This window comes from Trachemys scripta, chromosome 7, assembly GCF_013100865.1.
Source record: "Trachemys scripta elegans isolate TJP31775 chromosome 7, CAS_Tse_1.0, whole genome shotgun sequence".
NCBI lineage: Eukaryota > Metazoa > Chordata > Testudines > Emydidae > Trachemys > Trachemys scripta.
The window spans coordinates 29,458,351-29,480,350 of record NC_048304.1 but is presented as its reverse complement, the minus strand read 5'-3'; the positions used below and the strand labels follow the sequence as shown (position 1 = coordinate 29,480,350).

General features: G+C 57.0%; 2 protein-coding genes and 1 non-coding gene across 5 annotated transcripts; 1 reads left to right on the top strand and 2 right to left on the bottom strand.

The window, feature by feature from the left end:
* Positions 1–641: 641 nt before the first annotated feature.
* Positions 642–3,772, bottom strand: B4GAT1 (beta-1,4-glucuronyltransferase 1). Its single transcript, XM_034776832.1, has 2 exons — positions 2,550–3,772; positions 642–1,717 (listed from the first exon to the last, which is right to left on the bottom strand). Exons 1-2 carry the CDS (start codon positions 3,630–3,632, stop codon positions 1,526–1,528), a joined length of 1,275 nt encoding a protein of 424 aa, XP_034632723.1. The 5' UTR covers positions 3,633–3,772; the 3' UTR covers positions 642–1,525.
* A 349-nt stretch (positions 3,773–4,121) lies between these two features.
* TRNAS-GCU lies at positions 4,122–4,203 on the top strand. The gene has a single exon. It is a non-coding gene; the product is annotated as a tRNA-Ser (tRNA).
* Positions 4,204–7,213: 3,010 nt separating this feature from the next.
* On the bottom strand, positions 7,214–20,273 carry SLC29A2 (solute carrier family 29 member 2). 3 transcript variants are annotated; one of them, XM_034777385.1, is made up of 13 exons: positions 20,202–20,273; positions 13,651–13,759; positions 12,139–12,220; positions 11,634–11,809; positions 11,065–11,204; positions 10,436–10,570; positions 10,119–10,216; positions 9,656–9,740; positions 9,294–9,496; positions 8,975–9,080; positions 8,707–8,792; positions 8,279–8,478; positions 7,214–7,733 (listed from the first exon to the last, which is right to left on the bottom strand). In XM_034777385.1, exons 1-13 carry the CDS (start codon positions 20,251–20,253, stop codon positions 7,622–7,624), a joined length of 1,584 nt encoding a protein of 527 aa, XP_034633276.1. In that variant the 5' UTR covers positions 20,254–20,273; the 3' UTR covers positions 7,214–7,621. The 3 variants fall into 3 exon arrangements, with proteins under 3 accessions (XP_034633276.1, XP_034633277.1, XP_034633278.1); XM_034777386.1 differs by lacking the exon at positions 20,202–20,273 and adding an exon at positions 19,033–19,515; XM_034777387.1 differs by lacking the exon at positions 20,202–20,273 and adding an exon at positions 19,070–19,515.
* Between the last annotated feature and the right edge of the window lie 1,727 nt (positions 20,274–22,000).

The following is a 22,000-nucleotide window of genomic DNA, read 5'->3' as shown; positions in this document are numbered from 1 at the left end:
GGACCAGTTAACCAGAGCGCCGTTGCCTCTATAGTTCCCAGCTGCCCACTGCGCTGAGCCTTATGGGATAGTGGAGGATGGGGCATGTTCCCATGGCAACAGGAGGCCCACAGCCTAGCGTGAAGTGAGCGACATTCACCCAAAGTTGGGCTAAGGGGAATCCCATGAACTGGTGTTGCTATGGCACCTGCTTGTGACACATCACCATGGCACCCAGTCAGGTTGTTGCCATGGTACCATGGGACCTGCTGACACCTGGACAATGTCATCACAACCTGGTGCAGCGCCATTACTGCATTGCCAGAGCACCAGTCATGGCGTTGCCATAACACTTGGCACCCAGTCCCGGCGCAGCCTTAGCACAGTACCTTTGGCCCCTTGCCATGGTGCCCAACTGCAATGTTGTCATGACACCCATGGGACTGCCCCCATCACCCAAGTACCTGGAGAGAAGCCAGAGCTGTGTGGCTCTCAGCTCCCCTCACCCCATCCTGAGCACTGGCAGGAGGGTCCCTGCTTAGCCACACTGAGGAGTCAGCACCACCCACCAGTGCTATATCTAGTAAGCCAAGCTCTGTGCGGGATAGATAAGTTCCAGCCACTGCCCCCAGCACCACAGAAAGGACTCACGGCAGGACACAGCCATGAGGAGACGCCCCTGGCCTCCACAGTACTTTATTGTTCTAACCCAAGGTTCGCACTCAGGGGGACTGAATGCCAGGCCATTTCCTACAGTGGGGTAAGAGCACTCTGCCAGTCCCATCCAAGCAGCATTGAGCATCTTCATAAATTAAGCCTCATGCCCCCTGCCCTCAGGAGGTAGGTCACTGCGTTAATTCCCATTTTACAAAGGGGAAAAATGAGGTGCAGAAAGGGGAGGGGACTTGGTGGAGGGCAAATAGAATCAGACACAAAACTGGGAACAGAACCCAGGAGTCCCGAATTTCAGCCCCTCATTCTTTAACCCTTAGACTCTCCTCTCCTCTCTGAGCTAGGGAAAGATCCCACAAGTCCTGACTCCCCACCCCCTTCTCTAATCCCTATACTAGCTTCCACCCCATAACCACCTACAAAAAGGGAGAGGGGGCTGCTGAGTCCAGAACAGCCTCTTTCTCCCTGCTCAAGGAGGGAAAGAATCATAACAAGGGAGCTGCGGAGGGAGGAAACAGCTGTCCTCTGCCCAGACAGGCAATAGGCCGGGGGGAGGTCCTCTGTTCTGATAGCCTGCTGTTCAATAGGAAACTGGGGGAGGAGAATGCTGAAGTATTTTGAGGGATGGGGATACAGGACTCCATGGCCCCAGCAACAGGTTGGGGCAGGTGAAGGATCCAGCGTGATGTGGCTAGAAAGATTCCCCCCAACTATAAAACTCTGTCCGATGTGGAGATTAATGACTCAATGGAAAGGAGGGGGCATTCCAAGCCCAGATTGGGCAGGGCCCCCCAAAAACACTGACACCAAAGCTACAGATGAAGGGCCATGGGGAAGGCAGGTCTGAGGAGCTGTGCCGGAGACGGCAGGACCATCAGCACCGGCGTGGTGAGCCAGGATACTTCAGCTTCAGCTCCTGCTTGAACTGGCGGAAGAGCATCTTGTTGCGCTGATTCTCGGCATCCTTCTGTGCATGGAACTCACTCGGCACCTTGAAGCCCTTGTGCACCAGGAAAGCATTGTTCAGCACTGAGAAACTGTATCCGGCCACATGGAGCTCACATGCCTGCGAAAGGGGACAGGAGAGCTGTGAAGGAGACCAGGGTAACCCCCACCAGACTCCAAAGTGTCCCACACTCTGTTACATTGAGGGCTGAAAAGCAGCCACCTCTAGAGTGGAGTGTGGGGGCTGTTTATACAGGAATCCCTCATCCAGTGCTAAGATGCAACCACTTCTGCGGTGCAGGGGTGGGGCATTAGAGCTGTTTTATACAGGGATCCCTCACCCGGTGCTCAGATGCAGTGTGGGATGCGGGGGCTATTTCACAGCTTCACAGAACACTACAGTTCAGGATAGGAAGTGGAAATTCTCCACTGGATGGAAGCTGTAGGAAAAGGGACACTAGTAAGCACAAGGGGCCAAGGCCCATTTTACATCTCATTGGACAGATGCCACTTCAGGGTGTACAACACCCCCTGGTGCAGCCCTGGGTATTGGAAACAGCACTGACTGCAAGGTGAGAGCACCTCTTACTGAACCCCCCACCCTGCTCTCTGCAGCACAAGGTCCCCTACATTGTGCTGTCTCTCCCCACTAGCCACCAAGTACTCTTGAGCTAGGCTTGGATCAGGGCCAGAGCCCCCTTGCAGGGAAGGAAATATGCATTCCTCACACCCTGCCCATGTGTCTCATGGGGCCATGTTCGGGTGCCCTCTATGAGGCTCAGTGAGCATGGCCTGAGGTGCCCAGTGATCAGGACAGCACCTGGCTGAGACTTCCCAGACTTGTTTCACCCCCGGGTCAGAGACACCCTGCTCCATCTCTTGGGGTGGCTGGGCGTATATCTGGGGCTGGCTCCCATGGCACAAATGCCTTTCCATGCCAGTGAGGCAGGTACCTGGCTGATGCGGTTGAACCCATACTGCTTGAATCTTTCATCATAGGGTGGCACAGAGTTGGCACTGATGTAGAAGGGCTCCCAGGGGTCCCTCCACTCCACGGTGTAGGCAATATTCAGGGAACTGCCCGGAGGCAGGTTCAGCCAGCGTGAGTAGTTGGTGGGGGCCTGGCAGCGTGGGCAGAGCTCCTCGTAGAACGGCCGGATCTCTCCCACCTGATACAGCTGCAGCAGCTCGGCCTTGGCACCTGGGAGGCGCCGGGTGTGCCGGATCTCAAAGGCGGGCACCACGAAGACGCCTGGTGGCCCCTCAGCACCCAAGGTTGCAGTTAGTGCCAGGAAGGCCTCACGCAGCCCCTCACTGGGCAGCATGTCCACGTCCAGCACGAGCGTGTAGTGCCCAGTGGCTGCCCCCCGTGCCACATTGCGCAGCAGGTTGTTGGGGTACGAAGCGTTGGCGCCCAGGGCATAATTACGCCGGCCCGCCCCAGCCCGTGCCAGCTTGGCGAAGACATCCCCACAGGCCTTGAGCCGGGCAAACTCCGCCCGGTCCTCTAGCTCGGGGAAGGCGGCCAGGTCCCCCGAGTGGCACACCAGGTGGGCACTCACCAGCTGCCGCACTGGCCCGCACAGCGCCCCCAAGGCGTAGAGCATCAGCGTGGCCAGCCGCACCTCGGCGGGGCCCGGCGCAAAAAGCGCCACGGAGACCGGGCCCTGCCAGCGCCCCACCAGCTCCTGCAGCTGGTGCAGGTTGCTCAGGCTGGTGTGGGTGGCGAGCACCAGGTCGGGCGCCCGCCCCGCCCGCTCCGGGGGCCCCAGCATGTCCGTGTAGATCCGGTACTGCCCGCTGGCATCCAGCCGCCCGCCGCTGGCCAGGGCGCGCTTCAGCTGCTCCTTCTGCTGCTCGCTGGGCCGGCCGGGCGCCTCGCCCCGGCGCCCCCCGAACAGCTCCGAGTAGCGGGAGCGCTGCTGGCGGCCGTGGAGCCCCGAGAGCAGGGACAGGTAGAGCAGCTGCAGCAGGGCCACCAGCGCCAGCGCCCACAGCAGCGCCTTGAAGAAGGAGCATCTGGCGGGGCCCTGCATGCCGGCCGCGGCCGGGGCTCCCCGCTCAGGCCCGGCGCGCTGCGCCCATGCTCGCCAGGGGGGACCGGCGCAGGCAGCGGGCGGCTGCAGCTCCCAGCCCTTCCATGCAGCCGGCCGGGGGCCGGGAATGGAGGCGCCCGTCGCTGCGGCAGCGCGCCACCTGCCCTAGGGAGGAGCCACTGCAGGCCGACTCGCCACCGCGCCCCGCCCGCCAGGGACAGGGGGGCGCAGGGGGGTGTCGGGAGGTGGTTTTCTGACCATTGCCCGGGACGGGCTCACGCGCCCATGGCTGCATCCGGGGTCCCGCTCGGATGGGGCGAGGGGGGGACAGGAAGGGGGAGCTGTCCGGGCAAGGGGGTGTGTGCAAAAGGCAGCACAGGGGGAATCAACCCTCCCTACACACAGACCCTCCCCGTCCTGTGCACTCTTACCCTCGCGCACACACACTCAGGGGTATGCCTGGGATGGCAGAATAAGCCCAACGTGAGAGACGAGGTGGCCGAGTGGTTAAGGCGATGGACTGCTAATCCATTGTGCTCTGCACGCGTGGGTTCGAATCCCACCCTCGTCGGTCCCTTTTTGGGAAGAGGAGGGTTAGCAGTGCATTATTTTCTGGACTGGTTCTGGAAGAAAGGGATTGGGGGTGTTTGCAGCCTTAAGGGTATGAGAGCAGCGTCTGCTGTTCAACTTGTCTCATTCTCCTCCTTTCATGCAATAAAGTCTCCTCTCAGCCCCTGGGGTTAACGCTGGCAGGGAGAGGTGTGTGCAGTAAAATCCCCCCTCAGTATCAGGGGGCCCATCGGGTGGGTGAAATGACACATTGGAACCCCGATAACCCACAGTAGATTGAATGGGGGGGTGTTTATTGGGTGGTGGGCTGGGAACTGTATTAAACTCCCCAATACATTGCCCTAGGAATATGAAAGCAAGCTAGCTATTCGTGGGGGGCAGGTCGAGCAGCCAACAACCCCCACTTAGATGAAGGCAGATGGCAGGGGATCTGTCACTCACTGGAGGGGCCAATGGGAGACCCCTGGATGGGATGGGTGTGCCTCTGGATGGTGGGGAGGGGGGTAGAAATCCCCACTCGGGACTCATTTTCCAGAGGGGGCTGCATCACATGGATGAAAGGATCAGCCTGGGGGAAGGGAGCCCCCAAGAGCCGGAGGAGTCGGTTTTGGATAGGAAAGCTGGGATTTGGGGCTGTCGTTAATGTGGCACTGACTGACTAGTGTCCAGGCCCCGAGCCACAGCACAGCACCCCCACGTCAGCTGTGTGCTTCAGTCCCCTTGAAGTGGAGGCAATTTAAGCATAATTGTGCCTCAATGTGTCCTCCCCCTTGACAGATGTGGAAACTGAGGCAGATTGCTGGGGAGGAACTCACCTAAACAATCAGTGGCTGAATAGGGACTGGAACCCAGTGAGTCCTGGCTCTCAGCCCCTCTGCTCTAACCACTAGCCCCCACTCTGCTCCAAGATCTGGGAACAGAAGTCAGGAATCTATTTTCCATGCCAGAGTTTGTGGTTATGTTGAGTACCGCATGCTGGGGGGCACATCCCTCCCATGGACTCCCTCTGAAGCACCTGGCATTGGCCACTGTTGGCAGACAGGATACTGGGCTAGATGGACCATTGGGCTGACCCAGTGTGGCCGTTCTTATGTGATGCTTTGCTTCAGGCAGTGCCATCATAGAACTACACCATTCCCCATCACCACCACCACCACCAGTCCCCTCTCAATTCATCACAGATCCTGGAGAGGGGCCAGACCAGCAGCCCCAGCGTGGGATATCCCCTCTTCCCTGCAGGAACCCCATCTGAGGGAAGAAGGTGGGGCTTGGGGTCTGTTGAGGGGTATGGGGCTGGCATGAGCCCCAGTGCTGCAAGGAACAGGGCTGAGACCCAACAGACTCATTCTCCCAACAGGGTGGGCTGGATGAAACGCTCAGATTGTCTGGGAAGCTGATGCAGGGGGTTGAGTCCAGCAAACAACAGAAGATTGGCAAAGAATTAGGCTGAACAGAATAGGGGCCCTGGGCAGTATCAGCTAAGAGGAGTCCAAGGGTACAGCTACAGAATACCTGCCCGCTTAGCCTTGGTTTCCCAGCCACCCCACAATTGCTCTCAGTAGCAAATGGGGAGTTAACACAAAGAGGCCAAGACGAATCCTTGTAAAAAAACCTCACAGCACTTTTATTGAAAAAATAAAAATCAAACTTATTAAAAAGAGCCAAAAGCAGGCAATGAAATACAATAAAACAGCCACTCCAGCCCCATGCACACAATAAAGCCAAAGGGGAAAAATGCCACCATGTCCTTTTCTCTCTCCCACGAGAATTTCTATAGCACCTGCCACCATGGTATCTGGGCGCCTCACAACATGAACTGAACATGTCCTCGTGCCCTGGGGAGGCCAGGGCAGTGCTAATGTCTCCATTGTAAGATGGGGAAATTGAGGCGCAGAGAGGCTAAGGGACGTGCTCAAGGTCACACAGGGAATCCGGGGCACAGCAGGGAACCAAACCCAGGTCTGACCACGAGCCGCCCTTGAGCTCTTCCAGTAGCACAAAGCCGCCTGCTAGCGGCTGGGCCTTAGCTACTGATGCCTGCTAGAGGAATTGCCGCACCTACTCTAACTACTATTATATATCTAGCACCTAAGGCGGGGGGGTTCTCAAACATGGGGGGGTCGCGAGCTCTCAGCCTCCACCCCCAAACCTCCAGCATTTATAATGGTGTTAAATACATAAACAAGTGTTTTTAATTTCTAAGGGGGGGGTCATACTCAGACGCTTGCTGTGTGAAAGGGGTCACCAGTACAGAAGTTTAAGAACCATTGACCTAGAGCATAACTAGGCACTTCAGAGCACAGACAAGACCTTGCCCCAAGGAGTTTACAATCAACTGGCCAGCATGTGCTTCCCAGAGCTGGGGACAGAACCCAGGTGACCTTGCTCCCATCTCTTGTCCTACCCATTCAGCAATATTCTTTCTAAAGGGCAGTAGCCTCCATCCAGGAGCTAGGACCTTTCTGTGGATCAGGAGAGAGGGGATATTTAACCCTTTAAAGCCCAGCCAGCAGTCTGGCTTGGATGTGCGTTTCTGCAGCAGAAGCAAAGCCCCAGCAACCCTTGGGGTCCTCCCCTTCCTCGACCCCAGGGCGAAGGGGCAGGAGTTGGAGCCTGGGCTCTACGTGAATCTCCAGGCGAAGTGGTATGCTGTGGTGTCCCTTTGTGTAGCCCATGACACCGCATGGGGCTCAGCCCCCTGTGACGAACTGGGACTGTTCTTGCTGGGGTGTGGGAATGCTGACAGGGGAGTGCTGGAAGCAGGCTGGAGAGATGGCTGGGAGGCAGAGATGGCTCTGACCCCCCAAGGGGGGTGGGCTGGCATGCCCTGGGACCCCAAGCTGGACCTAACTGAGGGGGGCCCTGTTGTCTGTGCCTGCAAGACCTGTCTTGGACTGTATTCCTGTCATCCAAATAAACCTTCTGCTTTACTGGCTGGCTGAGAGTCATGGTGAATCGCAGGAAGCCGGGGGTGCAGGGCCCTAACTCCCCCACAATCCGCAACACCCCCCACCTGGGCTAAGGAGCCAGCCAAAATCAGCCCAGGAGCCCCACAAATAAATACATTAAAACCCCAGATACTTCTTTACATTAACCCTTTCCTCCCCCGCCACACCATTCTATAGACATTCCCTTTGCTGGAATTCCTATGGAACGGTGGTGAGGAACAGAATAGGGCTGGGGGGCAACCCCTAAGGGGGTATCTGCCTTGCAACAGGAGACTTGGGGGTGGGGCAGGACATTAATCTTTACACTCACCAGGCTGAGATGATGCCCATGGAAAGAAAGGGGGAAGTCAGGAGGTACCAGCCCCCCTCCTATGCAAAGCCCCCCCCATCTCTCCTATTCCAAGCCCCCCAGTTTGATGGGGTGCACTCAGACGAGCTGCTGGAAGATGAAGGGATGAATCTGAGGGGGGATCACAGCAGGGCCTTGAGGAGGAAGGAGAGCCCAGCCCCACACGACAGCCCTAGTGCCAGGAAGAAGGTCATGATGGCTCCAGCCAGCTCGCTCTCTTGCGGCAGCACCTGCCTATGGGGCGAGAGAGGAGGGTGGTGGGGAGGACACAGCTGAGAACCACACATCACTCCCCAACATGCAGAGAAACCCAGCACTGAGATGCAGCCACTTCTCGGATGGGCTGTGAGTAGTGTGACCAGATGAGATGAAGAAAATATCGGGACAAAAATTGCGTCCCAACCAGAGATTGGTCAGGACGAGGGACAAACAGCTCAAAATCAGGACGGTCCCGATTTTATCGGGACGTCTGGTCACCCTAGCTGTGAGAGCTGTTTACATCAGGATCCCTCTCCTGGTGCTGAGATGCCACTCTGAGCGCACCGGGAGAGCGCCCCCTACAGACCTCCCCCATGTAGTGCAGTACAGCGCTCCCTAGCAGCACACTGGGGCATTGGGGTCAGCATGGCTGTGCTGGTAGAGCACCCTCTAGAGACCCCCCACCCTGCTCACAGCAGTGCAGCACAGCGCCTCCTAGCAGCACACTGGGGCATTGCGCTCAGCACTGACTGCATTGGGAGAGCGCCCCCTACTGAGCCCCGACCCTGCCCAGCACTCACTTGGGGGCAAGGCACATGGTGAGCGAGACGAAGTAGCCATTGGAGAGCGAGAAAGGCAGCATGAAGAGGATGAACCAGGCATCATGGTGGAAGAGCACGGGCAGGCGGGTGCGGGGCTCGGCCTGGCATAGCATCAGCAGGGGCACAAACAGGAAGCGCAGGCCCACCAGCAAGGGGAGTAGCCATAGTCTCTTCTCTGGCTGGAGAGCAGCGGGGGGAGGGGAGGGGAGGTGTCAGAGTGGGAGGGAAACCTGACCCAGTGCAGGATTGGGCTCCCCAACTAGTCCCCCCAACATCACCCACTCCATAAAGCCCTCCCTTTGCCCCAGGGGTTCACCGCCCATGGAGGCTGCTGATTTCCCCCCTCTCCCCATCCCTGCCAATGAATGCAGAGCTTGGCCAGCAGGGGTGGGTGTCCCCCCACTCACCCAGAGGCAGTATGAGGTGACGCTGCGGCCCAGCCAGTCCATCATGTTGAACAACAGGAAGCAGCAAACAGGGGTGAAGAACTCACCTATGGGGGAGGGGAAGAGTTGGGGAACAGGATATGAGGCTTTCACCTCTAGGGGGCGCCTGCTCCAACCCAGCCTGGGGCATCAGCAACCACAGCACCACTGAGAGCCAGGGATTCACGCCAGGAGTCCCAGCTCCCAGCCCCCCATGTTCTAACCACGAGACCCCACTCCCTATACTCACTCCATTGCTTGCTCTCCGAGGTGCTGGTGACGGTGGCAGTGATGGCAGGGAACACGGACAGGGTGATAGTGAAAACCATGACAATGCAGAGTGCCAGCAGCCAGATCTGTGCGGGGGTGGGAAGACAGTCAGAGCCAGATGAGCCCCACCCCCAACAGCTCCAGAACCCCTCACTGAGACACAGCTGTCTCCAGGGGGTAAGGCAGGGGCTGTTTACCCAGGGACACCTCACCTGGTGCTGAGATGCAGCCACCTCTGGGGTGGGGAGTGGGGGCTGTTTATAGCGTACCGCAGGGACTCTTCCCCCCATCCCCTTTACCTTTCGGAGCACACTGAACACTGACGGTCTCTCTGGTCCCGGCCCCCCGTTCTGGGCACTGGTGGCTGTCCCATTGTGCAGGGCGAAGGCTCCCTTCCCGGAGCTCTCCACACTGATGTCCTCCAATGTCCTGAGTGTCCCGTTGGCCATTCCCAGCATTGGCTCCTCCCCAGGCCTCTCCGACTGGTCCCCACTCTGTTCCTCTGGGGACATAGGGAAGAGAGGCAGTGATCAGAGATCCCAGAGGTCTTCAGCCAGCCTGGGCATAGCCGGTGGTTTGGACGCAACCCTCTCCCATGCTGGGGGCAGCGAGGTGTCCCCCTGCAGCAAAGGGCCCCACAACTCCCCAGGACCTTGCGTACCGGGGCCCAGCAGCCCAGCTTTGGTCTCCAGCTCATTGCGTGGGTCATGCTGCCAACTCTGCTCCAGGTAGTGACGGAAGAAGGCCTGCAGGGGGCAACAGGACAAGAGGGGGTCTGTGGAAGGGGCATACATCTGACCCAGGGCATCACACCCATGTCCCTTCAATCCCCACGTTGCTAATACACAACCCCCCTGGCTGCTACACACTGACCCCCCCAAAACAGCCCTATCACCCAACGCCCCCCCAGCCCTAATCTCCCCCACATGGGTCCAGTCAACCTGCCAGCTGGGGACAATCCTGGGACACTGCTTTTATAGGCCTCCAAACCTCTGGGGCCTGCCAAAGACACCCCCCACACACACACAAACACTGCTTGCATCCCCAGGCGGCTTGGAGCCAGCGCCCCCCAGTGGGGAAAGTCCCTATGCCCCATTCCCCACACCGGCGGTGCAGCATCTCACCATACGGGGCAGCACCAGATAGCAGACAATGGAGATCAGGGTCCCGACACAGGGGGTGATGAAGTAGCTCAGGGCAGACGTCTGCGCATCCGCACCACCTGAAACAGCCAGCACAGCACGTGGAGCAACAGCGCGCAGACAGCACGACCGGGTGCCGATCCCAATGTTCCAGTGCAGCACTAGGGGGCGCTGTGCTGCAGGGAGGGGGGACTCAGTAGGGGGCACTCTCCCCTCACAGTCAGTGCTAGGGGTGGGGCTCAGGGGGGGGGAGCAGGAGAGGGGCTGCGGGTGGCGAGGCGGGTCCCCGTCATACTCACTAGCCATGGAGAGCAGCATGGCACTGGCGGCGAAGGTCCCGGCCATGCCCTGGCCACTCAGGAAAAGAGTGCTGTAGCCCTGGGGCAGGGTGCCCAGCTGCCCAAACAGGCTGCCTTGCAGGACGGCGCAGAACGCTGGGTAGAGACACAGTGGGTCAGAACTGCCCCCACTGCCCGGGGACCCACAGTGCCATGGGGGGAGGAGGGGACGCTGAGCCCAGCACAGGGGCCTGGCCAGGGAAATCAGAGCAGCTGCCGTGGGGGCGTCAGGCCCAGCAACCCCCTCCCCGCCAGTCCCCTGGGAGTTAACCCTTAGTTTCCCCTCTCCCGCAAAAAATACACCATGCCCTCACTGCCCCCTCCTCCACACCATCATCAGTTGCGCCTCCCACCTGGGTGCACGGCCCCATCACAGATTCCCCCGACCCCCCCCAGTCTCCTTCCAGCTCCGATACCCCTGCACTCAGTGGATTGAGAATCACTGTATTTGGCCCTGTGGGGGCACAATGGAAGGGGAATTTTTGCAGAACCACTTTCTGCCCGCCAAAGCCAGCCAGCCCCTCGGCCTTGGGGCTGGGACCCCACAAGAGGGGAAAGCCCCCCATATCCCATACCCCGCCCCCACTCACAGTTAATGAACCACACAGAGCTTATGGTGATGGAGAAGAAGCTGTGGGGGGACATTTCCACCCTGACCAGCACGGCCGTGAGGATGAAGAGGAGGAGGATGCCACTCATGCTGCCGAGGACCCGCACCTTGTCCGGGATGCTGCAGGGGGAGGGGGAGCAGGTCAGAGCCCCAGGGTCTCACCCATCACTCCGGGGCTGACTCAGTGTGGGGCCGCTGGTGCCTTGTCACCCCATCAGCCCCGACTGCAGGGGGGTCAGCTCAATGGGACCACAGGGGTGTGCGGGGGGCAGAGGGACCCTCTGGCTTCTCTGCTAGACCCTGTGGTAGGGGTGGGGCACTGGCGCTGTTTATAAAGGGACCCCACCCACCTTGGTGTTGAGGTTGTCAGGATTAGAAGCCCCTGGAACTGCAGGGGGCTGCGGGTCAGAGCTGGGGGTGAGTGGGGGAGCCCCAGGCTGGGATTGCAGAGGGCTGGGGTCAGGACTGAGGCCCCGGCAGAGCTGGGGGGTGGGTGGGGAAGCCCCGGGATGGGATCACAGGGCTGGGGTCAGGACCGAGGTTTCTCACCATTGGTAGAGGAAGGAGTTGAGCAGAGTGAAGAGCAGCAGCGGGAGCTGAGAGAGCAGCGTCAGCCAGTTGTTGAAGTTGAACTCATCCCGGGCTGGGTCCCGCTGCGTCCCAGAGCTGTTTCCCCCCAGGCCCATGGTCAAGCTGGTCCCCACAATGAGCCGGGCCTTGAAATACTGTAGGGGAGAGACGAGGTGAGATGGGGCTGGAGCCCTGCTGCCCATACACCCCCGGAGGCACCTCCCCCACTGAGCCACCATCCCCTGGGCCCCAGTAAGACCGCCACATGCAGGGCTGCACCCCTGCCCTGGGTGCTGCTGCAGAACTATGAACCCCTGGCCCCCCAGTGCTCCCCCTCCCTTAGCCCAGCACCCCACTTCCCCTCCTCCTCCTCCCCTCAACACCGTACCTGCCCCTTGCCTACCCCAACCCCCTAAGCCCTTCCCCCCAGCATTCCACTTTCCCTTGCCTCCCCCCAGAACCCCATGGCACTCAGGGTCGGTACCGGGATGGCCGTGATGAAGAAGTTCCAGGGCAGGAGGGTGCCCAGACCCAGGATGAAGAAGATGATTCCCACAGCATGAAACCTGGGGGAGAGACACCATCATGATGTGGGCCTTCCCGCTCTAGGGGGCACTGGCTCTGACCCCACCCAGGCCTGGGGGGGACGGGGGGACTGGCATCTGGGGCATTTCCCTTTTGTGGGCACAGAGGGGCTCAGTCTTGGTGGCACATTCAGCCCCCAGTCAGCCAGCTGGGCTCCCTCCCTAGGGACTGGGCTGAGGCCCAGCAAACTTGCCTCAGATGGGGCCCCAATTTGGGATGGTTTCCATTTAGGACCCAGCTATATGGGGTGCAGGGACTAGAATCCTCATATACCTCCCCCCTCCAAATCAGGCTACCTGCCAGGCATGGAGCCAGCCCCTCCCCCATTCTCTGGCACCCTCCTCACCTGCCCCTCACACCTGGACAGGTAAATCTCTTTCCCAACTTGGAGAGCTGCAATTCTCCACCCACTTCTCCCTCAAGCTGCACCCAGAGTGGGATGGGTGGGGATTGCACACTGCCTCATGTTAGAACTGGGGATAGAACCCAGAGTCCGCTGGCTGGCTGGCTGCAAGCCCTCTGCTCTAACCCACCAGACGCCACTGCCCTCCCAGAGCTGAGGATAGAACCCAGAGTCGTGGCTCCCAGCCCTCCCCCCAACCCCTCTGCTCTAACCCACCAGACCCCATTGCCCTCCTAGAGCTGGGGATAGAACCCAGAGTCCTGGCTCCCAGTCCACCCACCCACCCCTCTGCTCTAACCCACCAGACCCCACTGCCCTCCCAGAGCTGGGGATAGAACCCAGAGTCCTGGCTCCCAGCCCTCCCCCTCACCCCTCTGTTCTAACCCACCAGACCCCACTGCCCTCCCAGAGCTGGGGATAGAACCCAGAGTCCCCTGGCTGGCTGCCAGCCCTCTGCTCTAACCCACCAGATCCCACTCCCCTTCCAGAGCTGCGGATAGAACCCAGATCCTGGCTCCCAGCCCCGTCTGCTCGAACCATTAATCCCACTCCCCTTGCACTGCAGTCATTTCTCATTAGCTCCAGGGAGCACTGACTGCATAGCTAATGGGGGTCCCCTCCCTGGGGGCCTGTGGGGATGGGTCAGGGTGGTGGTGTTAGGCTCCCACGGGGTGGGGGAAAGGCATGGTCCAGGGCTCGACCCCTCCTCCTGCCCCCACAGGAAGTGTGAGTCCCAAGGGATTACCAAGTGGGCAGGGTGCCCAGCAGAACCCCTCCCCCCCAATCTCCCAGCCTGTTCCTTTACTCCTAGGGTGTCCATGGGGCAGCCCTTTTCCTTCCCAGCTCACACATGAACCTGGCACAGAACACAGGTGTCCTGACTCCCAGTCTCCCCCACCTGAACTGCACAGGACACAGCCCCTGGTGGATGCTGGTCCCAGAGCAGAGTCCCACCCCCACATAGAGGGCACCAAGGGTCTTTTGTTGGCAAAGGGAGCTGCCACTCACTGGTCCTTGGGCATGTCCTGTCGAGCCATCTGGGTGCTGGGGGGGATGTCTCCGGGCCTTGTGGGAAGGGAGTGGGCAGTGGACAGCCCTGGCTGGTTCTCTGCAGCACCTAGAACAAAACACTCTTAGTAACAGGGAGGGAGCAGCCCTCAAACCAGGAAGGAGCCCTGGGGGATGGAAAAACACAACCCATGAAGGGGGGATGGGCTTAAGGAGAAACCTGCTCATACAGGGGCCTTGCAGGGAGGCTCCCATCTCCGCTGTAGAAGGCAGGTGAAGACAGAGGCCAGGTAACCCCAGGAACAGAAAACACAGCCCTTGTGTCCCCACATTCCCTCCCAAAGCCAGGATAGACCCCAGGAGTATGGGCTCCCAGCCCCTGTCCCCTCCCAGAGCTGGGATAAAACCCAGGCTCCTGTCCCTAACTCACTAGACCTCACTCCGCTCCTCAAGCCGGGAATAACACCCAGGAGTTCTGGCTCCTGAGTGCCCCCTACTGAGCAACCTGCAGCACTGCATCCCCCAGCTCCGCACTGGGGCATCGAGACCAGCATAGATTGTGATGGGAGAACACCCCCTATGAGCCCCCGTGCACTCCCTGCAGTACAGCACCCTCAGCAATGCACTGGGGCCCTGCATCCAGCACTGACACCTAGGGGAGAACGCCCCCCACTGAGACCCTGCCCTGTTCTCTGCAGTACAGTGCCCCCCAGTACCAAACATTGGGCCAGCAGTGACTGAGGGGAGAGTGGCCAATGCAGCATCAGGCCCACCTGTGAGATTCTCCACTGCTCACTGGGGCGAGCATACTGTGAGTTAATGGTGAGGGAGGAGTGACTGTGAGTGCCTCCCACGGCCCAGGCTTTTTCTATACAGAGCTCCCATTACCTACCAGGAATCGGCAGGGCACTCCACTGGCAAGCAGCCACAAGCCCCTTCCCTAACCTGAGGGCCCTGCCTTTGCTTGAGGCACCTCAAGCGCAAAAGAAATGTCCCAGCCTTGCCCTGGGTTGTGTCTGTGGTGGTAGTGGTGGGGATGAGGCTACAAGCAGCTTTTGCAGCTGTCAGCGGGTTGGGGGTGCCCTGGGTTTCCCTCTGACCAGCTTGTGACGTTATGAGTGTAATATAATATTTCACTGGAAAGTCACAGGGCCAGAAAGAGTTAATTAACTCACCAACTGACCTGACCCATGGGTGAACTTTAGAGACTGGCTAGGAAGATAGGTAAATGAATAGAGCTTTGAAGTGCAAGTCTGCAGTGTTGGAGATAGAAGGGTAGATGTTTGCTCAGGGCTTGTGATGTAAGCAAACAAGTCTTGTCTATTGCTATAACTTTAATTCAAAGATCAAAAAGGAATATTAACATTTATAATGATACTGGAGTGAAATAGTATTATTGTCTATATATCTCTTTGAAGGTTGTGGTAACCTGTATCTGAACTGTTTAATGGATAAATTATCCTGTGCTAATTGCCAGGATGTTTGGAAGGAGAGTTAAGCCTATTGTTTTCTCAGGCCGAAAAGGCTGCTGGAAATGTATAAGAACCCTGGGACACGATCCTACTTCCTCTCAGATCTGCTTTGGGTTTCAAGAGGGGGAAACCTTAAGCCACAAGGATTGAGATCCCCAGTCACTGACTGGAGTCACCCTGAATTTGGACATTGGACTATAACCTATGGACTATATCTAAAAGGACTTTTGTCAACTACAAGCTCACCTCTGCTATGTATCTGAACTTCAAGAATTGAATTTAAGTCTGTATGTATATTGATCTTTTAACCAACACTCTCTCTCTCTTTCCTTTTTTAATACATTTTAGTTTAGTTCATAAGAATTGGCTATAGTGTGTATTTTGGGTAAGATCTAAGTTATAATTGAACCTGGGTATGTGGCTGATCCTTTGGGGTTGGAAGAACCTTTTCTTTTATGTGATGAGATAAGATTTTCAGTAATCATCATCATATCTGACAGGTGTGTCTGGATGGAGGCCTGAGGCTGGGTACTTTAAGGGAACTGCCTTGTTTGAACTTCTAAGTAACCAGTGAGGTACTATAGAAGCTGTTTTGTGCTGGCTTGGTAAATCTAAGTATTGGAATATCCACCAGCTTCTGGGGTTTGTCTGCCCCGTTTGGTTTGCAGTTCACCCTAATTGAGTGACCTCAGCTGGCTCCCACAGGCAGCTCCGTCACACGGCTAAAACAAAATATCACTCCAGCTTGCATCACCTAAACTGAGGGCTTTAACAGGAGACTTGTCTGCACTTTGAAATTTACCAAAATCTCTTTGGGACTGCTCAGCCAATGGTCAAATCAGAGACATTGGAGAATTCCGTAGGCAGGGTTGGGTGCCTGACACTTCCCATTATAGGACGCTATTGTTAAGTCTTAAAACTTTGCTAGACTTTAACCAGACAGGCTGAAATTTCACACATGAGGCACCAGGCCAAATTTTTTTTTTTTTAAATTTCAGCCAAAACAGTTCTGCCATCTCCAATAACTAGGTTTGGGAGCAATGCATGGTTTTGCCCATGTTAATTATATATTTATTTTCTGGAGACCTTTACTTTGGCTCTAGCACCCCCATGCTTTGCAGCAGGGACTTGAAATTTGGCAGGCTGGGCTGTGTGCCAGGGCCGTGCCTTTTACAATCCCCATGAAAATCCATCCACCCAAATTTGAAAATATTGCAGTTCACACGTGCTCAGTAGAGACTCCTTAGAGCTTAACTAACATTTCTAAGAATCCATCCTCACTGGGCATGCTCCATCATAGAATCATAGAATATCAGGGTTGGAAGGGACCTCAGGAGGTCATCTAGTCCAACCCCCTGCTCAAAGCAGGACCAATTCCCAACTAAATCATCCCAGCCAGGGCTTTGTCAAGCCGGGCCTTAAAAACCTCCAAGGAAGGAGACTCCACCACCTCCCTAGGTAACGCATTCCAGTGCTTCACCACCCTCCTAGTGAAATAGTGTTTCCTAATATCCAACCTGGACCTTTCCCACTGCAACTTGAGACCATTGCTCCTTGTTCTGTCATCTGCCACCACTGAGAACAGCCGAGCTCCATCCTCTTTGGAACCCCCCTTCAGGTAGTTGAAGGCTGCTATCAAATCCCCCCATATTCTTCTCTTCTGGAGACTAAACAATCCCAGTTCCCTCAGCCTCTCCTCATAAGTCATGTGCTCCAGACCCCTAATCATTTTTGTTGCCCTCCGCTGGACTCTTTCCAATTTTTCCACATCCTTCTTGTAGTGTGGGGCCCAAAACTGGACACAGTACTCACCAATGTCGAATAAAGGGGAATGATCACATTCCTCGATCTGCTGGCAATGCCCCTACTTATACAGCCCAAAATGCCGTTAGCCTTCTTGGCAACAAGAGCACACTGTTGACTCATATCCAGCTTCTCGTCCACTGTGACCCCTAGGTCCTTTTCTGCAGAACTGCTACCTAGCCATTCGGTCCCTAGTCTGTAGCAGTGAATGGGATTCTTCCGTCCTAAGTGCAGGACTCTGCAATTGTCCTTGTTGAACCTCATCAGATTTCTTTTGGCCCAATCCTCTAATTTGTCTAGGTCCCTCTGTATCCGATCCCCACCCTCTAGTGTATCTACCACGCCTCCTAGTTTAGTGTCATCTGCAAACTTGCTGAGAGTGCAGTCCACACCATCCTCCAGATCATTAATAAAGATATTAAACAAAACCGGCCCCAGGACCGACCCTTGGGGCACTCCGCTTGAAACTGGCTGCCAACTAGACATGGAGCCATTGATCACTACCCGTTGAGCCCGACGATCTAGCCAGCTTTCTATCCACCTTACAGTCCACTCATCCAGCCCATACTTCTTTAACTTGGCGGCAAAAATACTGTGGGAGACCGTATCAAAAGCTTTGCTAAAGTCAAGGAATAACACATCCACTGCTTTCCCCTCATCCACAGAGCCAGTTATCTCATCATAGAAGGCAATTAGGTTAGTCAGGCACGACTTCCCCTTGGTGAATCCATGCTGACTGTTCCTGATCACTTTCCTCTCCTCTAAATGTTTCATAATTGATTCCTTGAGGACCTGCTCCATGATTTTTCCAGGGACTGAGGTGAGGCTGACTGGCCTGTAGTTCCCCGGATCCTCCTTCTTCCCTTTTTTAAAGATGGGCACTACATTAGCCTTTTTCCTGTCAGCCGGGACCTCCCCCGATCGCCATGAGTTTTCAAAAATAATGGCTAATGGCTCTGCAATCTCATCCGCCAACTCCTTTAGCACCCTCGGATGCAGCGCATCTGGCCCCATGAACTTGTGCACGTCCAGTTTTTCTAAATAGTCCCAAACCACTTCTTTCTCCACAGAGGGCTGGTCACCTTCTCCCCGTATTGTGCTGCCCAGTGCAGCAGTCTGGGAGCTGACCTTGTTCATGAAGACAGAGGCAAAAAAAGCATTGAGTACATTAGCTTTTTCCACATCCTCGGTCACTAGATTGCCTCCCTCATTCAGTAAGGGGCCCACACTTTCCTTGACTTTCTTCTTGTTGCTAACATACCTGAAGAAACCCTTCTTGTTACTCTTAACATCTCTTGCTAGCTGCAACTCCAAGTGAGATTTGGCCTTCCTGATTTCACTCCTGCATGCCTGAGCAATATTTTTATACTCCTCCCTGGTCATTTGTCCAATCTTCCACTTCTTGTAAGCTTCTTTTTTGCGTTTAAGATCAGCAAGGATTTCACTGTTTAGCCAAGCTGGTCGCCTGCCATATTTACTATTCTTTCTACACATCGGGATGGTTTGTTCCTGCAACCGCAATAAGGATTCTTTAAAATACAGCCAGCTCTCCTGGACCCCTTTGCCCTTCATGTTATTCTCCCAGGGGATCCTGACCATCTGTTCCCTGAGAGAGTCAAAGTCTGCTTTTCTGAAGTCCAGGGTCCGTATTCTGCTGCTCTCCTTTCTTCCTTGTCAGGATCCTGAACTCGACCTCATGGTCACTGCCTCCCAGGTTCCCATCCACTTTTGCTTCCCCTACTAATTCTTCCCTGTTTGTGAGCAGCAGGTCAAGAAAAGCTCTGCCCCTAATTGGTTCCTCCAGCACTTGCACCAGGAAATTGTCCCCTACACATCCTCACAGAGTGCCTGAGTATTCTCCCTCCAGCTATGGGGCAAAAGCAGACCTTTTCCAAGAAGGGCTGCCCTGAGCCAAGCATGGAACTGAGACCCTCTCTCACACTCTGTAGCCACACACCAACACCCCCCATCTTCACTCCGTACATGCTATGACACCCCTCATTGCCCCCCCCAACCTCCTCACAGGAGGGGAACCGAACCTCCACCACAATCCAGCCACCCCCCACTGCAGAGATCCCCGAACGTGACCCTCCAACTGCAGACCCACCTGCACACAATCCAGTGACCCCCAGCACAGCCATTACCTTCTGTCTCCGGCTCAAATGCCTCTGCTCCCCCTCAAGGACAAATGGGGGTCCTGCCCCCTTACAAAGCCCCCAAGGTCAGGCGGGGAATGTGTCCTCCGGCTGCCCGCAGGGCTGCCCAGTGCAACCACACGTGAAAGCGGAATCGCTACAGTGCAGGGGACAGCGACATTGTAGCGGGCGGGGAGGGGGTCGGAACCGGTTTGTTCCCTTCGCACCAGCTCCGCCAGCGGCCGGCCGGCCGGACCCCCCAGCCCGGGGACGCCCCGGGGGTGGGAGAGGGAAGGGATCAGCAGGCTGAGGCTCCACGGCCCGGCAAGGCCGATGCGGTTTCACTTGCTAGCGCGGCCCGGTCTCCATGCGGCGGCGGCGGCGGCTGCTCTGCGCCAGGAACAGCCCAGCAGCGCATCCATCCGGCGGGGCGCCTCGCCTCGCTCCGCCCCCGGGGCCCCCTAGAGAAGGGTCCGGACCTCAGCGGCCCTTCCCGCCCGCCGGGGCCTGGCTGGGGCGTCACTGACCCCCCCCCCCCCCAGCAGCCCCACGGGACACGCAGCAGCGGGGGCCGAGGCGCAGCAGTTTTAGCCTGGGCTAGTCCCGCTCCCCCGCGGCTCGCCCCGGCCCCACCAAGGCGCGTCCCCAAGGGTCACGCTGCGCGCGAAAGCACCCCCCCCCCAGGTAAATCTGACGCAGCCCGTCCCGACTCACCTGCGCTTAGGGGAGAGCGGGAGGGAGCTGAACTGGAAGGAAATCGGGTTTAGCAACACGGTCCTCGGATCGCGGGGGGGTCCCTGCTCTGGGGCGCTGCCCCCACCCCGTGCCCGGATCGCGGGGGGGTCCCTGCTCTGGGGCGCTGCCCCCACCCCGTGCCCGGATCGCGGGGGGNGGGGGGTCCCTGCTCTGGGGCGCTGCCCCCACCCCGTGCCCGGATCGCGGGGGGTCCCTGCTCTGGGGCGCTGCCCCCAGCCCGTGTCCGGATCGCGGGGGGTCCCTGCTCTGGGGCGCTGCCCCCCATGCCCGGATTGCGGCGGGGCTCGGGGCACCCCCGCCGCCGCCCGTGGTGCACAGAGAGGCCCTGTTCCCGGGAGGCGGACAGACCGTCTCAGGGACTGGGCAGTGCCAGGGGCTCACTCACCTTCTCTTGTTGTTGCGCTTGGAAATTCCCGCTCCCGCCAAAACATGGACATTGGGGCGGGGCCAGGCTGCATTTTCCAATCACAACTCCCCTATCCCCGCGACCCCTCCTTCTCCAGTCACATCCCACTCCCCTGCAAGCCCCCTCCCCCTGTGGCCCAGGCTCCGGCTGGGACTCTGGGAAACTGGGTCCCTGCCTGGCTCCACCACTCCCTCTGGTTGGTGACCTCAGGCAATTTCCTTCCCCACTCGGTGCCTCAGTCTCCCCCCCCCCTTGTCTATGCAGACTGTGAGCTCTTTGGGGTCAGGTCTGTCTCTCACTGTGTCTCTGTGCTGTGCTCATGGGGCCCCAGGTTCTGCTGGGGGTTGCTCTGTGCAGCACCCAGCACAAGCTGATGTAGGGCTGGAAGAGGCCATGAGAGGTCAGGTAGTCCAGCTCCCTGCGCTGCAGCAGGCTCCAGAGAACCCTGACTGTTCCTCATATCTGTTTGTTCAGCCAGGTCTTAAAAACCTCTAGTGATGGGGATGCCACAACCTCCCTGGGGGACCTGTTCCAGCGCTTAACTAGCCTTGGGGTTAGCAAGTTTCCCCAAATGTCAAACCTCAATCTCCCTTTCTGCAAACTAAGTAAGCGGATTACTTGTCCCATCCGCAGTGGCCATGGAGAACAATTGATCACCATCCTCTCTATAGCAGCCCTTAGCCTAGGTGAACACTGTTATCCAGTCCCCGTCTGGCATCTTTTCTTTAGACTGAACAGGCCCAATTTAAACTTAAAAAAACTTGCCTCACAGGTCGGGTTTTCTAAACCTGTCATCGTTTCTGTTGCTCTCCTCTGGACTCTCTCCAATTTGTCCATATCTTTCCTGCTGTGCTGCACCCACAACTGGACACAGTTCTCCAGCTGAGACCTCCCCAGTGCTCGTCCAGTGTCCCACATACAACACTCCTGTTAATACATCAGTGATGGGGCAACACCCTCGAACACACACCCATGGGGCACAACCCAGCCTTGGAGAGGCACTGCCCTCTATTGCCCCCATCCCACCTCTGCTCAGAAGCCACTCTCCCATAGAGTGTTTTAAACAGGGGTTCCCTTGTGAGGGGTCTCGTTTCTTACAGTATGTCAAATTAGTCTTGTGCCACTCAGGTCCCAGCCTTGTTTCTGGGCTCCCACAGCCCTCCTTGGGATCTGACTGATCATTCAGGCCAGCTGCAGCCTTCAATCAGCCTCTTTGTATGGCCCCTTTTAATCCTGTCCTTTCCCGCAGGGCTGGGAGAGGTCACAAGCAAGCAGGTATCTCCTAGGGACATCTCTTTCCAGCTGTCTGTTTCTGCGCCCACACACAGCCCCTGGGCTCTCCAGTGACTCTTCCTTTTTATCTCCAGGCCTGCACTGATTTTTTTTAAACTATCTGTGTATTTAGGTAGGAAGTTTTAACAAGCCTACAAATCCTTGCCATGTAAATATCAGAAACCAAACAATCATTACAACAGTTAGCTTTTGTTAAGAGACAGTGTTCAGGATTGTAGTCATCAGATCTTTCTATTTAACAGCGTGTTACTATACTATCGAGTGTGCTTTGCTACAACACCTGGAATATGTCCCTTCTAGCGATAAACGGAGTGAAATCTCTATGGACACATATTTAACTGATCAGGCATGTCTATCAAATGTTAAGAGTCACAACATTTGGACCAGCATGCTGCGGGGTTTTTTTTTGCAGGTGACTTTGTCTGAGCATTGAATAAAAAGTAACCAAATATCTATCTGTTCTCTTGGTACGTATTTGGTGTGTT

What these genes read in the sequence shown, in the direction of transcription:
- B4GAT1 (XM_034776832.1), bottom strand. Translation starts at nt 3,632, where the DNA reads ATGCAGGGCCCCGCCAGATGCTCCTTCTTCAAGGCGCTGCTGTGGGCG. An exon ending in GGTTCAACCGCATCAGCCAG is followed by an intron (nt 1,718 to 2,549) that starts GTACCTGCCTCA and finishes CCCCTTTCGCAG; the next exon opens with GCATGTGAGCTCCATGTGGC.
- SLC29A2 (XM_034777385.1), bottom strand. Translation starts at nt 20,253, where the DNA reads ATGTCCATGTTTTGGCGGGAGCGGGAATTTCCAAGCGCAACAACAAGA. An exon ending in AACTCCTTCCTCTACCAATG is followed by an intron (nt 11,205 to 11,633) that starts GTGAGAAACCTC and finishes CTCCCCCTGCAG; the next exon opens with CATCCCGGACAAGGTGCGGG. An exon ending in CTCGGAGAGCAAGCAATGGA is followed by an intron (nt 8,793 to 8,974) that starts GTGAGTATAGGG and finishes CCTCCCCCATAG; the next exon opens with GTGAGTTCTTCACCCCTGTT.